Source organism: Gymnoscopelus microlampas (assembly GCF_963454915.1).
Source record: "Gymnoscopelus microlampas genome assembly, chromosome: 6".
Classification (NCBI taxonomy): Eukaryota; Metazoa; Chordata; class Actinopteri; order Myctophiformes; family Myctophidae; genus Gymnoscopelus; species Gymnoscopelus microlampas.
Window position 1 is genome coordinate 6,236,913 of NC_139943.1, and position 13,323 is coordinate 6,250,235.

A 13,323-nucleotide genomic window follows, 5' to 3' on the forward strand; every position below is an offset into this window, starting at 1 on the left:
AATGCACAATCTGTGTAAAGCGCTTTGGATAAAAGCACTATATAAATGCACCATTTACCATTCTATTGTTTTGAGTTACATTAGGAGAAATGTGCGCAGCTGTAAAGACGAGACGTAAGCGGGGATGAGGCTTCAGATCCGCTTTATCCCCAGATCATTTTCAGAGCTTCCTTTGTGCTGCAGACTGTATGACGGAGGCATTTGAACATCGTGGGAGGAAACAGCCTGGCTCACGAGAATATGTCCCCACTGATGATGTACAATGACCACCTACTGGTGATGTAAAGTAATAACTCACCAGCACCACCTTCTTCACTCCGCTGATGACGGCGTTCATCAGGGACTTGAGCTTGGCTCCGTCGTTCAGGTAGTCAGCATGACGAACACACATGAACAGGATGTGTGCTGGGAGACCTGGTAGCATGTTGACCACTACACCTCTAGGTTTTAACTCTGTAATATAATACATATATACAACACATGTAGACCTGGGAGCATGTTGACCACTACACCTCTAGGCTTTAACTCTGTAATATATACAACACATGAGGACCTAGTGTACGCACGCACGCACGCACGCACGCACGCACGCACGCACGCACGCACGCACGCACGCACGCACGCACGCACGCACGCACACACACACACACACACACACACACACACACACACACAGGAAAAGCAGTCAGACTGAAAAAAAGTGCAGTCGTTTTCACTGACGGAGTGAGTATATTGAAGATTAGCTCCGGACAAACAGACAGGGAGAAAATAAAACAAATGAATTGATAAATGAATACGGTAAGTGTACAATAATGCCTCCATACCCAGAATGACATTCTGAATGATCCGGGCCTCGTCCTCTCTCTTGAACTCCAACATTCCCAGGTATTCTTTAGGAACCATGAGGGTCGCTGCTGCTTGTTTGTCTGAGAGACACACATACAAACTGTTGTAATACTAGAGAGAGAGACACATCATAATCATTTATGTCAGTGGTTCTCATACTTTTTCAGGTCAAGGACATGTATATCTGCTATTTTTGAATATCCAAAGAAATCTAAAATGACACAGATGTGTTCCAATATTGAATGGGTTGATGTGCACAATTGCTTTATCACTCAACAGTCAACAAACCAACATAGAGTATAAGCGTTTACTGCCAAAGAGAGAGGCAAACATAGTGAAAATAGTCAATCTATATGTTCACAAGCATGTGAGCATAGTGGATCAGCTGTTTTCTACATTTATCTGTGGAAAGGAGTCAAACTAAATGTAACACCTCAACTCTGGGTGATTGTTTGCAGCCTGAAAAGGTAGAGAACTACTGCATTAGACCACGGAACCCTAGCTATTTGGTTAGATTTATTTTTTTTCCTGTCAAGGACCCCCAAAATTATGTAATTTGGCCGCGGACCCCCATCTCAAAATATGTTGTTCCAGGGACCCCTCAAAGCAAAGATTTGAGTTTAAAATGTTGAAAATTAAAAATATAAACAGTATATTCAAGTATTTGCACAAATGTTCATGATTTTTAAAACATAGCAGATCTACAAGCTCATAGCGTGGCACTCGGTGCCGTGCTATGAGCTTGTAGATCAGCTATTTTTGAATAGCCAAAGTATTCAATATGGATAAAGGGGTTAACATGAGTGTGACGCTTTTTTAACTTATTTTGCTGGGGACCCCCTGATACCCCCCCCTCGGTCTGTGATACCTGACCTCATATAACTCTGAATGACCATCATTTCACTAAGATGTGCTGTGCGTGTGCGTGTGCGTGTGCGTGTGTGTGTGTGTGCGCGCGCGTGTGTGCGTGTGCGTGTGTGTGTGTGTCAGTCTTTTCAAACAAACTAAATCTAGTGGCAGAAACAGTTATTATTCAGGGAGTATCTATTGAGTACTAATGCTCCATGTATGACAAAAATAAACATTTATTTCTGCCTGGGAGCCACAGTACAACCAGTCATCTACAAGAAAATGAACTTTGATTCATTGTCTTATGATAACATACAGTATAGGTGTGTGTGTGTGTGTGTGTGTGTGTGTGTGTGTGTGTGTGTGTGTGTGTGTGTGTGTGTGTGTGTGTGTGTGTGTGTGTGTGTGTGTGTGTGTGTGTGTGTGTGTGTGTGTGTGTGTGTATCCCGTTATCAGAAGAAAATTAATCAAAGTCCATTTCCTTCTATAGTCGTCTCAGCCATTTTCTCAGACTGAGAGTCACTCGTCAGTCAGAGAGCGACACGGAAAACAAACCGAGAGGCAAATATCAATCAATAAATAAATAGATCAATTAATAGATGGACGAATCGATTGAACAACCTGGCCGACCAACAGACTGTTATGTGCTTCAATCTCCACTGAGGTAAGAACAGGAAGATTATAAAAAAGTGCTAACACTTTTACTGTTATGATTGAGTATTACTACTACTAAAAATACTACTACATTAACTACTATAGCTACTAATACTATTGATACTCATAATGGTATCGTTGTTTTGTCTTCTAGTATTCCTCTGGTGTAACAGCCTCAGAGAACATTCCAGATCAGGGAGCGGCAGACAAAATGCCTTCTCGTTTCACTGGTCATGTAGAGGAGCTGACCTGTCCCGTGTGTCGTGACATCTTTAAACATCCCGTTGGGCTGTCCTGTGGCCACAGCTTCTGCAAAGACTGTCTGCAGGAATGGTGGACGGAAAGACCAACAAAAGAATGTCCTGTTTGTAGGAGCTCCTCCAAGGACCATCCTCTTGTTAACTTTGCGCTGAAGAACTTGTGTGAGAACCTCTTGAAGGAGAAAGGCCGGAGCTCCTCGTCGGTGAGCTCTGAGGTCCTCTGCACCGCACATGGTGAGAAGCTCAAGCTCTTCTGTCTGGACGACCAACAGCCGGTGTGTGTCGTGTGTCGCGATTCAAAAAAACATGCCGGACACAAGTTCTTACCCGTGGACGAAGCGTCAGGACTTTGCAAAGAGGAGGTCCAGGAATCACTGGAGGCTTTAAAGGAGAAACTGAAGGTATTTGATGAAGTTAAAACAGATTATGACAAAATAGAAAAACACATCAAGGTTCAGGCCAGGAACACAGAGACACAGATTAAGGAACAGTTTCAGAATCTTCGTCGGTTCCTAAAAAAGGAAGAGAAGGCCAAGATCGCCGCTCTGCGGGACGAAGAGGCTCAGAAGAGTCAGGAGATGAAGGAGAGGATTGAGGGTCTGTGCAAAGAAATGGAAACCCTCTCCAATGCAATCCAAGCTGCTGAGGACCAGCTGAGAGCCCACGACCACGTCTCGTTCCTGCAGAACTACAAGACCACGATGGAGGGAGTCCAGCTCACCCTGCAGGACCCACCGCCGGTCTCAGGAGCGCTGATAGACGAGGCAAAACACCTGAAGAACCTGACCTTCAGAGTCTGGGACAAGATACACATGTACATTGTCTCCTACACTCCTGTCATCCTGGATCCCAACACTGCTCATCCTGGTCTCATGGTGTCTGATGATCTGACCAGTGTGAGATGTGGAGGGATGCAGCAGCTTCCTGACAACCCAGAGAGGTTTGACTGGTGGCCCCAAGTCCTGGGTTCTGAGGGCTTTAACTTAGGGTCTCACAGCTGGGATGTTGAGGTTGGAGACAATAAAGACTGGCAAGTAGGTGTGTGTCTGGAGTCTTACCAGAGGAAGGGAGACACAGGAAGTGGATACTGGTGTATAGAGTTCTATTACGGTGAATACACAGCATACTCCTCATCACGGCCTGATATGGAGAAGACTGTTCTCGCGGTGAATCAGAAACCCTGGAGGATCAGAGTCCAGCTGCACTGGGACAGAGGACAGCTGTCCTTCTCTGATCCTGATTCTAACACACACCTACACACCTTCACACACACTTTCACTGAGAAACTGTTTCCATTCATTTTTAATTATGATTATGATGCTGGTGTGTCTCTGAAGATGTTACCAGGGAGGATCTGTGTCACTCTGGAAAACCACATTTAGAACATCTGGCGTCTGGCGTCCAATAAAAGCCTATATTGAATATATTGATCTGGTATCAATGTATTCAATATATCAATATATCGCCTCGGGGCGACTGGTTGCCTCGTCGCTCAATGGTCCTTCTGGCCGATCTACAAGGTCACAGCTTTTCTCTGTTCTGGCCCCACAGTGGTGGAATGAACTCCCCACTGATGTCATGACAGCAGAGTCACTGCCCATCTTTTGCCGCACGCTTAAAACCCACCTCTTCAGGAAACACTACCCTTCCTCTTTGCCTTGCCTACTTGTTGTTAACTAGTTGTACAAGCTCTTGTTTTATTGGATCTTGTTTATTCGATACACTTATTTGTTTTAGCTCTTGCTCATTTGATTTTCTATTTGTCTCATCTGTTTGAGAAAGAAGGTAGCTGATATATTGCACTTTTACCTTGGTATACTCGCAGTTGCTTGTTTTAGAAGAGAATGCATTTAAGACGTCTGGTGATTAGTAGTTTCCTTCCCTACCTATGTTGAATGCACTTATTGTAAGTCGCTTTGGATAAAAGCATCTGCTAAATGACTAATGTTATGTAATGTATCAATTAGGAGTTACCTATGTCCATGGTAATCAGAGGGATTGGTTTATGTATATAATTATTATGAATTACATTTGATTATTTAATTAATGTATCATTCAGTTTTGAATTGCTTTGGTATTACAGACAGACAGACAGACAGATCATGCTTTATAAACACGGCTATGATTATTACTGATGACATGTTTTGTAGTGTATAAGCGATCAGTTTGTAATTATATTGGTATAATGGTGACATGTTTGATATTGTAGTGTTTGTCATTTATGGATCAGGTTTGAATTCTATAGTTTCTATGTGACAGTGATGATGTCTGTTGATGTATTTGATCTGATTAAAGATGATGAGAGTAAAGTGAGTCAGACGTGTGTTTGTAACAGTCAGCATTCAGCAGATCATATACTAGATAGAAGGTTTATAAATAAATAAATGATATACAAATAAATAAGGTTTATACAATGATACTCTACCATACAGTGTCCAGCTGGACTGGACACTGTATGGTAGAGTGTATGTTGATAAAATATAACTTATACAATCTGTATGATAGAGCATGTTAATACAATGTAACTTATCCAATTTGTATGGTAGAGTATGTTAATACAATATAACATATTTATTTATAAACCTTTAATGTATGATCTGTACATGTTTTATAAACCTTTAGAAAAAAGGAAGCTGAAATAGTTGATCTACAATCTCACAACATTGCGACACATTGTGAGCTTGTAGATCAGGTATTTTAGTTACTTTTGCGTGACATTCTTGTGGGGCAAGTGGGGCATTAATTTATGTCAGTGGTTCTCAACCAGTGGTCCGGGATCCACCAGTGGTCCTTGAGGGGGGTTCCAGGTGGTCCCCAGCTAAATGATGAGTTGGTAACCAAATGGACCCTTATAGATATTTAACTCTTGAGAGTGTAAAATGAAACCAAATGGACCCTAATGGGTCCATTTGGTTTCATTTTGGTCGACGTTTGGGTTGCTATCTGGGTCCATTTTGATGAACGTTTGCCGGTTATCTCTCCTATAGAACCAACATCAATACAGCTTGGAATTGTGGAGAAAATCGTATCCAACGACAATTAAATATTCTAAGCCTTGGGTCTGAGAGTCTATATCTCATCAAATGGTAGTCCTTGGCTCAACTGACAAACAAATAATGGACCTTGATATGAAAAAGGTTGAAAACCTGTGATTTATGTAAAAAAAAAAAAAAGAGTTGAGACACAGTATAAGGTTTCTGCCCGAAACCGAGGATATGAAACAAGAAAGACCTCTGACCTTTCTCTGATGTTTCCAGGCTCCTGATTTGATGGTTGAGTTTCTTTATCAGCCGATCCTTCATGTCCAGCTGCTCCTCAATGTCCTGTAGAGAGGCACGCGCACACGCACGCACACACACACACACACGCGCACACACACGCGCTTAGAAAGGAATATCAGCACTCACTTTCATCCATTTAGGAAGGCCACGCTGAGGAAGGCCCACAGGCCTTCCTCAGCATGTATGAGGTTTATAAGTGTCACTTATAAAGGGGAGCTCGGTGCCTCGCACAAAGCGGTCCGGGTGAGAATCATATCCGCATTTGCATCAAGCAGCACATGCTTTTTTTTCAACACAAAAACTACAAAATAGCCCAGTATTCATTTATTCATTTTTTAGAAAAACCCTTGTCTATACGAGTTAGAAACCCCTATATAAAGACAGACACACACGCACGCACGCACGCACGCACGCACGCACGCACGCACGCACACACACACACACACACACACACACACACACACACACACACACACACACACACACACACACACACACACACACACACACACACACACACACACACACACACACACACACACACACACACACACACACACACACACACACACCATTTGAAGGCAGTGATTTTATGAATGTCATGTTTTCATAAGCCTGAAGCTGAACAATAGCAGATCTACAAGCCCACATCGTGTCGCGTTGTGGGCACTTTCTCTGTGCGCGACACCAGCGCACAACTAAGGCATAACAACTACATCTATAATGCCTAAACCCAACTTCTAAATGTCTAATCATCATAAAACCCAAGCCAGAATCTTTTCCTAATTGTAAATGTATCTCTAAAAAACGAGTTCAACCATAAAACAACTATTACTCATATTCTACTATACATGTGGGGACGTTTGGTCCTCAAAAGTATAGGCACGCGCACACACACGCACGCACGCACGCACGCACGCACACACACACACACACACACACACACACACACACACACACACACACACACACACACACACACACACACACACACACACACACACACACACACACACACACACACACACACACACACACACACACACAGCAAATTTTCGTGGTTTGTTTGCGCTCAAGTGTTGTGCTCTGAAAATAGCAGATCTACAAGCTCACAACGTGTCACAGTGCGACACATTGTGAGCTTGTAGATCTGCTATTTTCAGCATGCAACCAATGGTAAAATCAGCCATTACGACGCCATCAAGGCACCGCCCCAAAATACATTATAGTCGACTAAATCAACTGTAGATTTAGTCGACTAAAACTAGACAAAAACTAAAACATTTCAGATGACTAAAACTAAATGGAATTTTATTCAAAAGACTGACAAAAACTGAATCAAAATTTGCTGTTAAAATCAACACGCACGCACACGCACACACCATGTTGTGAGCGGTGAGTCTTGCGGCCTCTTCGCTCAGCCTGCCGTGTTCCTGTGTGTGTGAGACCTTCTGTCTGTTCAGCTGCCGGTTCGAGTCCTGCAGCTCCTCCATCTGCTCCTGCAGCCGCTGCATGGCCTCCTTCAGGTCCTCGGCCTGCTGCTCAGAGGCCCTGAGGACACAGACATCAGGTCAGGTGGTTCCCTCAACGTTCGCTCATCCAATGGGCTCTATGCACACAGCAGCCATATCGGAAATCGGGCCTCTTCCTTACTTCCTTCTCAGGTGTTACAAATTATACTGATGAAGGCTCTGTTCCATTTAGTGTAGCACAGTGGTTCTGAAACAAGGACCCCCATAACTCTGAGAGTGTACAAATGGAACCAAATGGACCTGTACGGGTCCATTTGGTTCCATTTGTACACTCTCAGAGTTACACAACCGTAAGGGGTCCATTTGGAACCCCCTCAAGGAACCATGAGGGTCCCAGGACCACGCTTTGAGACCCACTGGTGTAGCAGAGTGTTTCCAGTGAGCCAACACCCTGACTCTGTTTGACCAGAATAGAACAGAGCCTTCATTAGCATCATTGTAACAACCAGAATGGAACGGAGCCTTCATTAGTATCATTGTAACAACCAGAATGGAACAGAGCCTTCATTAGTATCATTGTAACAACCAGAATGCAACAGAGCCTTCATTAGTATCATTGTAACAACCAGAATGGAACAGAATGGAACGGAGCCTTCATTAGCATCATTGCAACAACCAGAATGGAACAGAGCCTTCATTAGTATCATTGTAACAACCAGAATGGAACAGAGCCTTCATTAGTATCATTGTAACAACCAGAATGGAACAGAGCCTTCATTAGTATCATTGTAACAACCAGAATGGAACAGAGCCTTCATTAGTATCATTGTAACAACCAGAATGGAACAGAGCCTTCATTAGTATCATTGGTAACAACCTGTGAAGGAAGTAAGGAAGAGGCCCAGTTTCTTTACGATACGGCTGCTGTGCATAGAGCTAATTCACATTCAATTCAATCTCCTCTATACATACAGTATAGCCGTGTGTATTTGTTGATAACATGTGTTAATATTCTATGCGCTGTTGATGGATTGAATACATAGGACCACAATGGAAACAAGTACCCAGGACTTTTTGTGTGTTATCCTTTCAGCCCAAGTGTTATAACTATAAAACTTCCAAGTTGTTTAATTTTTCACTAAAAGTCTTCAATCAATCAAAGACACAAAAGTCACAGTCATAGAGTTTTTTGTTTGTTTTTACCTGCATTGTAATCTGTGTTCTTCAACTTTCTTCTGCAGAACGTTGGAGATCTCATCTGTTTTATCTAATAAAATGAAACACACATACAGTTCACTGTAATATACTGCACTGAGTTGCCTGGAATCAATGTTGATTTTGACAGGACATTCGGATTCAGTTTTAGTCATAGTCTTTTGAATACAATTCCATTTAGTTTTAGTCATATTTTAGTAATCTGAAATGCTTTACTGTTAGTCTAGTTTTAGTCGACTAAATATCATAAGATTACAGTCGACTAAATCTACAGTTGATTTAGTCGACTGAAATGTATTTTGGCGGTGCCTTGATGGCGCCGTAATGCCTGGTTTTACACTTGGTTGCATGCTGAAAATAGCCGATCTACAAGCTCACAACGCGTCTCAGTGTGACGCGTTGTGAGTTTGTAGATCAGCTATTTTCAGAGCACAACACTCAAGTGCAACCAAACATAAAATGACTAATTTTAATTTCATGTCATGGTTATACTGGATCACTTCTCCACTAGTCTCCCTAACATGTTTAGTTTTTATTTGATGACAAAATTGTCTAAGTTTTCGTAACATAGTTTTTATTTCATTTTTATTTTGTTTTAGTCAGTGAAAAAAGGTAGTCGACGAACATTTTTTGTCATAGTTTAGTCGACGAAGTCAACGCTGGTTTGTAGATACAGTGGAGTCAGTACTGCTGTATGGGGCTGAGACATGGACCCTCACAGTGGAGTCAGTACTGCTGTATGGGGCTGAGACATGGACCCTCACAGTGGAGTCAGTACTGCTGTATGGGGCTGAGACATGGACCCTCACAGTGGAGTCAGTACTGCTGTATGGGGCCGAGACATGGACCCTCACAGTGGAGTCAGTACTGCTGTATGGGGCCGAGACATGGACCCTCACAGTGGAGTCAGTACTGCTGTATGGGGCCGAGACATGGACCCTCACAGTGGAGTCAGTACTGCTGTATGGGGCCGAGACATGGACCCTCACAGTGGAGTCAGTACTGCTGTGAGACATGGACCCTCACAGTGGAGTCAGTACTGCTGTATGGGGCTGAGACATGGACCCTCTCAGTGGAGTCAGTACTGCTGTATGGGGCCGAGATATGGACCCTCACAGCACAACAGGAAAGGCCCAGGATGGAGTCTATACAAGAATGCTACGAATGGCCCTAGCTAGGTATCACATGGATGGACCACATCAGAAATGTTGTCCTCTACGGGAACCTACCACGGGTCACAGACAACATCAGAGAGAGAAGGATGAGGCTGGCAGGGCACTGCGTCAGGCACCCGGGACTAGAGGCAAGCAAACTGACAATATGGGAGCCAATCCAGGGTAAAGCCACGAAAGGCAAGAAGACCCTGATGTTAGATAGGAGAGTGTGGAGGGCAGGGGGTCCAGAAGTCCCGAGTTGGTGTTGGCTAGAACACTCTCGCAACGCATCGTACTGAGTTACACAAATTCTCAGGACAAAATAATTGAAATAAAAATATGTAACACATATCTTATATGGATTTTCTTAGTTGTCAATGGATTCAGAAGGGTAACAACTGTGGTTGTTTAGAGAACTGACCTTCCAACTCTCTGGTCTGTAGCTCCACACGAGTCACCAGCTCCTGTTTGTGTCTCTGGAGCTCTGACACACTCTGTTCCAGCTCTGGTATGACCTGTATGAATGAATGAATGAATGAATGACTTTGTATGTTCGTGTCTTGTCATAAGATCCATCCCTTACGGGATTATAACACACCAAGAACATAAATAAACAATATCACATTCACTTCTTGGACACAGAAACAGCACAAATAAAAAATAAAATATTTGGTTAATAAAACCTAACAAATGTAAATTAAAATACATCACATAATGTTTTCTTTGTCCCATGCTTTCTCTAAATATTCTGCAAGTGCGAATAGCTTATGTTCAAAAATCTATACAAGTCTCTCTGCGTCACTTAACCATATTTAATCTAGGTTTTTACACCTTTTTTTTTTACGTAGCTCATGATATACAGTAAGAGGCAGTAAAACGATTAAATGTAACTCATTCTCGATATCATTCATGTCATTTACCTGTTCATCACATCACACACAACGCACACACGCATGCACACACTCACAGAGTTCTCCTCGGTGAGCCTGGTGATCTCCAGGTGGATGTTGTTGTGGAGGTCACTCTTCTCCTGGAACACCCTCTGCAGGTTGAGGTTCTCCTTGTTCTGATGCTCCACCTTCCTGCTCAGCACCTCCACCTGCCGCTCGTAGCCGTCCGCCTGCTCCCTCTGGTGGCGCTCCAGCACACTGCAGGCAACAATAACAACACCATAAGGAAGGCTATATATATATATAGATCAGGGATCTTCAATGTTTTTCAGGCCAAGGGGATCCCTTAGCTGAGAGAGAGATGAAGCAGGGACAGGACCCCCCCCCACTACATATTGGATCCATGTTAAATGTGTTTTCAGACATAAATGATTGTCTTAGGAATGAGACAAAAACAAAAAATTATATCCATGAATTCAAGTCTCCACGGGGTGACTAATCAAAAGGAAAAAAGTCATTTTGGGGGTGAACTATAGATGGCATAGTGCCAGTCACTTGTTTGTAACGTGTGGAATCCACACATGTGAGGCTCGCTTAACTCATTCAGTGGCAATGAAATAAAAAAATAATTGCAAACTGTACCAGCCAAAAATACATTGTAAAAAAAAGGTGCTCAGGAGCCGAGATACAGCCTTTTTCAGTAATAAGTTAAACAAGAAGTGAATGGAGCAGCTGTTTTTTTTTCTTTCTTTTTTTTTAAAAACACGTCATTGGCACGTTGCGCCATTGCGGTAAAACACGTGAAACACGTCCATGGCACTCAATGAGTTGCTAAGACACTTTATGAATGGATTCATGTCTCTCCTGGATGAGTCCCGGATCAGTATTATTGAGGATACAGTCAATCCTATAGGAAGATCTGTGTCTGGTACTCGCCCAGGCTGCGTAAACACTGGAGTCAGCCTCTAGTTATGATAGTATGTTTTTATTTATTTCATTTGTTTTAATTTGGTATGTGTGTCTGGAATGACGTTTTAATTGAATTGAAAATACTAATAGACTGTAATGACTACTAATACTAGTGAATCAGGGTTGAACAACAATAACAGAGGATGTCATCTGTTGACGCTTGCGTCATACAAACCCAGTGATAGAGTACCTGGTAGCCTGTTGCATGTTGTCACAAGCAGTAATAGAGTAGTAGTAATAGAGTACCTGGTAGCCTGTTGCATGTTGTCACAAGCAGTAATAGAGTAGTAGCAATAGAGTACCTGGTAGCCTGTTGCATGTTGTCACAAGCAGTAATAGAGTACTAGTAATAGAGTAGTAGTAATAGAGTACCTGGTAGCCTGTTGCATGTTGTCACAGGCAGTGAGCAAATCTTCTACATCATAGATCTTATCAGGATCATCTGCTGTCAACCTGCCCAATGATTTAATGACAAAGACACAGTTAGATGACTTTACATGTGAATGTAAAGTCCAAAGGAACATAATTATGTTAAGTTAATAATATATGAATGATAAAAAATGATAAAAGTCTCTCTCACCGTGACAGCACCTCCTCTTCCACCACTCCTCCCAGCATCTTCCTGGTGATCTCGTTCATCTTGGCTACAACAACAACACAAGAGGAGTGTCTGAGGAGCTGTGCTCTAAACCGGGACTCCCTCTTTCTTTGGTGTTTCGACCAGGTGGGCGTGGTTTTGAGGTTAGGTAATAAGGCAGTGGTTCCCCAAACAGTGGGACGCGGACCCATTGTTATGGGTCGCAACTCCCAAGTACATTTTCTTTTACTTCTTATTTAAAAAAATATATATTTCAAAAGATTTTCAATTTATTTTTTGTGTGTTTTTTTTCACAATTATTAATCATCAAAAATGCATTACTTTTTTTTTCAGAACTAGTGAAAATAGCAGATCTACAAGCTCACAACGCGTCGCGATGCGACGCGTTGTGAGCTTTTGGTCTTTAGATCTGCTATTTTCACTAGTTTGGGTCCCGGGAAGACATCAAATTTCTCTTTTGGGTCGTGAACCAAAAAAAGTTTGGGAACCAGTGGGTTATTAAGGCATATTTTCTGTGATGTCAGAGTTAGGTTTAGGGATATAACCACGTCCACCTGAGCGAAACACCAAAGAAAGAGGGTGTCCCCCTCTAAACCAGTGGTTCTAAACCTTTAGAACCACAATTATTTGGGGGTTATCACTTGCAATTTCCTCACGGCGCTCAGTACTGGTCGTGAAACTCCAAACTGCTCTAGAACTTCTCAAGACTTTTCAGGGTGTGATCACCCCCAAAATAATCATATTTGAGCAGAATTATATTCACTAGACCATACCCGGTGAAGTGTGCAGGCGAAAGTAGTTGCAATCGTGGGGTTATTGCATGTCCTGTCGCGTGAGCAGTGTGCTTCCCCAAGTCGTTTCACTCAACTTGCCTGCCTCTCCCCGCACCCGCCCCGCCCCCCGCTACTGAGACCGGGGGTAGAAAGTCTGTGCTGTAGACACACACAGGCGCGACGCATGCGCAGTTTGATGAAGTCCAGCATTGTTTGACACATAAACGCTAATAAGAAGCTGAGATTTGATGAAATTGAAAAACGGGCTTCACAGTTAAGTTCAGATGGTAATGGTCAATGGCTGTGTGCAAAATCAGAGCAATTGCTCCCGCCACTGAGGAGAACCGGGTAGCTTCACCACT

General features: G+C 42.8%; 1 protein-coding gene across 5 annotated transcripts in view; it reads right to left on the reverse strand.

The window, feature by feature from the left end:
• Positions 1-13,323, reverse strand: part of myo5c (myosin VC) — a 68,671-nt gene that overhangs the window by 7,970 nt on the left and 47,378 nt on the right. For 3 of the 5 annotated variants that reach the window (XM_084060428.1, XM_084060425.1, XM_084060429.1), the window contains 9 exons: positions 12,171-12,234; positions 11,963-12,043; positions 10,699-10,879; positions 10,153-10,246; positions 8,566-8,629; positions 7,273-7,441; positions 5,848-5,932; positions 825-926; positions 299-453 (listed from right to left, as the gene is read on the reverse strand). In XM_084060428.1, the coding sequence (XP_083916554.1) occupies positions 299-453; positions 825-926; positions 5,848-5,932; positions 7,273-7,441; positions 8,566-8,629; positions 10,153-10,246; positions 10,699-10,879; positions 11,963-12,043; positions 12,171-12,234 (995 nt within the window). Of the gene's footprint in view, positions 1-298; positions 454-488; positions 528-824; positions 927-5,847; positions 5,933-7,272; positions 7,442-8,565; positions 8,630-10,152; positions 10,247-10,698; positions 10,880-11,962; positions 12,044-12,170; positions 12,235-13,323 lie in introns of all 5 variants that reach the window. The other 2 variants (XM_084060426.1, XM_084060427.1) reach the window with 2 other exon arrangements.